Genomic DNA, 5,000 nt, shown 5'->3' with positions numbered 1-5,000 from the left:
AGTACACACACATACACACACACACACATATATATATATTAAATACACACATATATATAAATATACGTGTGTGTGTGTATACATCTATATATACAGTACTTGCACATATATACACATATAAATATACACACACACATATATATACACAGTACTCATACACAGAAATATATGTACAGTACATACACATATATGCACATATATAGTAAATACACACACATATATGCGCGCGCACACACACACACACACATATATATATACACACACATACACAGTACACACACACATACACAGAAATATATGTACAGTACATACACATATATGCACATATATAGTAAATACACACACATATATGCACGCACACACACACACACATATATATAGTAAATACATATATATAAATATACATGTGTGTGTGTATACATACACCTATATATACAGTACATACATATACACACACATACATATAAATATACGTGTGTGTGTTTATGTTCATATACACACACATATACATACAGTACACACATATACATATATATATATATATATATATACACACACACACATAGTACATACACACACACACACACACACACTCATATATACATGCATATACATATACACACACATATATACAGTACACACACCTATATATACACACACACATATATAAATTAAATACACACATATATATAAATATACAGTGTGTGTGTGTGTATACATACACCTATATATACACACACATATATATACAAATATATGCACACACACACTCATATATACAGTACACACACCTATACACACACACACACATATATTAAATACAGTACACACATATATATAAATATACATGTGTGTGTCTGTATACATACACCTATATATACAGTACATACACATCTATACACACACACATACATATAAATATATGTGTGTGTGTTTATGTTTATATATATACACACACATATATACAGTACACACATATATAAATATATATATATACACACACATAGTACATGCACACATACATATATGCACATGTATGCACACACACACACACATATATACATGCATATACATATACACGCACATATATATATATATACACACACACACACATATCTATATTAAATACACACATAAATATACATGTCTGTGTGTGTGTATATACATAGACCTATATATACAGTACATACGCATATATACACACATACATAAAAATATACATATTTATATATATATATATATATATATATGCTTTCGTAGATTTTCACGGGTACAGGAATGCAGGTTTTGGTGTCCTCGGGTGTCTTCCCGTGTAAAAGTTGGGGTGTCTAGGCGACGTTTCGACGAGGTCTCACTCGTCATCTTCAGGCTGGTGCTTTCGGCTTCTTGTTACTGGAACAGAGCAGGATCTCAGTGTTTGAGTTCCTATAAATACTGTTGAGGAGGTGTGGTGTATAGCCTCCAATGTTCTGGGCAGAGAGGAGGTTCCCAGGCTAGTGTGCCTTTTCTTCTTTTGTTCCTTAATTACTTGAGGGATATCTTGAGTGATTTCTTGAGTGATTTCCTGAATCCCACTTAGGTGGGTCATTAGGTGTGGATTAGTTGCTAAAGCCTTCGTGTCTTGAACTCTTGAACTTTGTGAAGAGTTTTTCTGAGAAGATGGCTGTACTGCACTTGGTTGTGCTCTGGCTTGGCTTCGTGTATAGGGGCGAGCTGTGGTTTTGTGGCCTGTGCCAGCCAGATCTGTGTAGGGATTGCAGGGGAGTGCAGCATCCGGAGGTGCCACCCTGGTTTGGCTACTGGATGGTGTCTGTAGTTTGGAACACACGTTCCAAACTCCTTCCAGTTCATAGAAACAATAAAGAAGCAAAACCTACAACCCAATGACCTACTTGTGAGCTTCGATGTTGTATCTCTCTTCACACAAGTGCCCATTAATGAAGCCTTGACAGCCATTCAAAACAAATACAATCCCCCCGAATACATCTTGGACCTGACCAACCACTGCCTAACCAACACGTACTTCATCCACAATGGACAAAGATACAAACAGATAGAAGGAGCACCTATGGGATCACCCCTCTCACCGGTCATCGCTAACCTGTACATGGAACACTTTGAAACCAATGCTTTAGACAAGTCAGAACACAAACCCAAACTTTGGCTCAGATATGTTGACGACACCTTTGTAATTTGGCCACACGGTAAGGAAAAACTGGATAGCTTCCTCACACATCTCAACAGCCTACACCCCAAAATACAATTCACTATGGAAATAGAAGCCAACAACCAACTTCCCTTCCTTGACGTCCTAATCTACAAAAAACCTGATGGCTCCCTAGGACACACTATCTACCGGAAAAAAACACACACCAACCGCTACTTACATGCACAATCACACCACCACCCTGCACAAATAAACTCCGTAGCCAAGACTCTCATCTCCAGAACCAAACGCCTGGCTGACGAAGACCACTTGACAACTGAGTTACAGAATCTCTCAAATGTGTTAATTGCCAATGGATACCAGCAAAACAGGGTTACGAAGCTAATCCAAAAAGAAACACCCCCCAAAAACCAAGACACAGAAGAAAACAATGGCATAGCCCTCCTTCCTTATATCAAGGGCACTACAGATAAAATTAGCAAAATCCTCCATAAACACAATATCAAAACAGCCTTTTGCACCAACCAAAAAATAGCCAATATCCTCAGAAACCCCAAGGATAAAATTCAGTTGGAAAACCAAGGGGTCTATGAAATACCCTGCAAAGTCTGCCCAGCCACGTACATTGGACAAACAAACAGACGAATAAATGCACGTATCGCAGAACACAAGAATGCCGTCAAAAAAGAAGAAAAAACTTCCTCTCTTTTCCAACACATGAAAGAAACAGGACACGAAATTAATTTTGCAGATTCCAAATTGCTCTTTAACATGGAACATCACCACAAGAGAATAATCATGGAAGCCATCGAGATAGAGAAACACCCTCACAACATGAACAAGCGTGACGACACATCCCGCTTGCCAGACATCTGGAAATTAGCCCTCCCCACAAAATCTGACACCAGATCCAGAGGCACACAGAACGCCATCACCAATCAACCACACCAGACCCAAACCCAGACCCTCTCCACAGATAAACTACAGACACCATCCAGTAGCCAAACCAGGGTGGCACCTCCGGATGCTGCACTCCCCTGCAATCCCTACACAGATCTGGCTGGCACAGGCCACAAAACCACAGCTCGCCCCTATACACGAAGCCAAGCCAGAGCACAACCAAGTGCAGTACAGCCATCTTCTCAGAAAAACTCTTCACAAAGTTCAAGAGTTCAAGACACGAAGGCTTTAGCAACTAATCCACACCTAATGACCCACCTAAGTGGGATTCAGGAAATCACTCAAGAAATCACTCAAGATATCCCTCAAGTAATTAAGGAACAAAAGAAGAAAAGGCACACTAGCCTGGGAACCTCCTCTCTGCCCAGAACATTGGAGGCTATACACCACACCTCCTCAACAGTATTTATAGGAACTCAAACACTGAGATCCTGCTCTGTTCCAGTAACAAGAAGCCGAAAGCACCAGCCTGAAGATGACGAGTGAGACCTCGTCGAAACGTCGCCTAGACACCCCAACTTTTACACGGGAAGACACCCGAGGACACCAAAACCTGCATATATATATATATATATATACACACACACACACACACACACATACAGTACACACATATATAATTATATATATACACACACACAAACACACACACAAACATAGTACATGCACACAAACATATGTGCACATATATGCACACATGCATATACATATACACACACACATATATATAGGCACATATACATATTTATAAATGTGTGTGTATGTACTGTATATATATATGCGTGTGTGTATATGTGTGCGTCTATATGTTACGCATACATACGTATTTACAGACGTGTTTATGCATATATGCATATTCATTATGCATCTATCTACATAAATACATATAGACGTAAATATTTATATACGTTTCCACATTTTTATTCTTCCCATTTTCCATTTTCGTATTTTTATTCTTCACGTTTTCACCTTTTATTATTTTCATTATTATTATTATTATTATTATTATTTTTCCTATTTTCCATTTTCGTATTTTTATTCTTCACGTTTTCACCTTTTTATTATTCTTATGATGATGATGATTATTATTATTGTTATTATTATTATTATTTTTCCTATTTTCAATTTTCCTATTTTTATCCTTCACGTTTTCACCTTTTTCTTTCCCGTTTTCTTCTCCCCCCACAGGCGGGAAATATGTCCCCCGCGCCGTCCTGGTCGACCTCGAACCCGGGACCATGGACTCCGTCCGCTCCGGACCTTTCGGGCAGATCTTCCGACCCGACAATTTCGTCTTCGGTGGGTCCCTCCTTCCTTCCTTCCCTCCTTCCTTCCTTCTCGTTCTCTCTCCTTCCTTCCTTCCTTCCTTCCTTCCTTCCTTCCTTCCTTCCCTCCTTCCTTCCCTCCTTCCTTCTTTCCTTCCTTTTCCCTCCCTCTTTCTTTCTTTCTTTCTTTCTTTCTTTCTTTCTCTCTCTCTCTTTTCCTTCCTTCCTTCCTTCCTTCTTTCCCTCCCTCCCTCTCTCTATCCCTCTCTCCTTTTTCTCCACCCTTCCTTCTTTCTCTCCTCTCTCTCTAGCTTTCCTTCCTCAATCCCCTCCCTTCTCTCTCCTTCCTTCCTTCCCTCCCTCCTTCTTTCCTTCCCTCCTTCCCTCCCTCTTTCCTCCTTGCCTCCTTCCCTTCTTCCTTCCTTTTCCCTCCCTCCTTCCCTCCTTCCCTCCCTCCTTCCCTCCCTCCCTCCCTTCCTTCCCTCCTTCCTTCCTTCCTTCCTTCCTTCGCTCCTTCCTTCTTTCCTTCCTTTTCCCTCCTTCCATCCTTCCTTCCCTCCTTCCTTCCCTCCCTCCCTCCCTTCCCTCCTTCCTTCCTTCGCTCCTTC

At 40.2% G+C, this 5,000-nt stretch overlaps 1 protein-coding gene across 2 annotated transcripts in view; it reads left to right on the top strand.

Moving 5' to 3' along the window:
- The window catches only part of LOC310681813 (tubulin beta-4B chain), a 19,105-nt gene that overhangs the window by 7,396 nt on the left and 6,709 nt on the right, over nt 1-5,000 (top strand). For both annotated transcript variants that reach the window (XM_083449759.1, XM_083449760.1), the window contains exon 3: nt 4,316-4,426. In XM_083449759.1, the coding sequence (XP_083305885.1) occupies nt 4,316-4,426 (111 nt within the window). The remainder of the gene's footprint in view (nt 1-4,315; nt 4,427-5,000) is intronic.

Source organism: Podarcis tiliguerta (genome assembly GCF_965153285.1).
Source record: "Podarcis tiliguerta genome assembly, chromosome: 7".
In the NCBI taxonomy this organism is placed as follows: domain Eukaryota; kingdom Metazoa; phylum Chordata; class Lepidosauria; order Squamata; family Lacertidae; genus Podarcis; species Podarcis tiliguerta.
The sequence above is the reverse complement of the archived record's forward strand: the minus strand, read 5'-3'. Positions and strand labels throughout refer to the sequence as shown.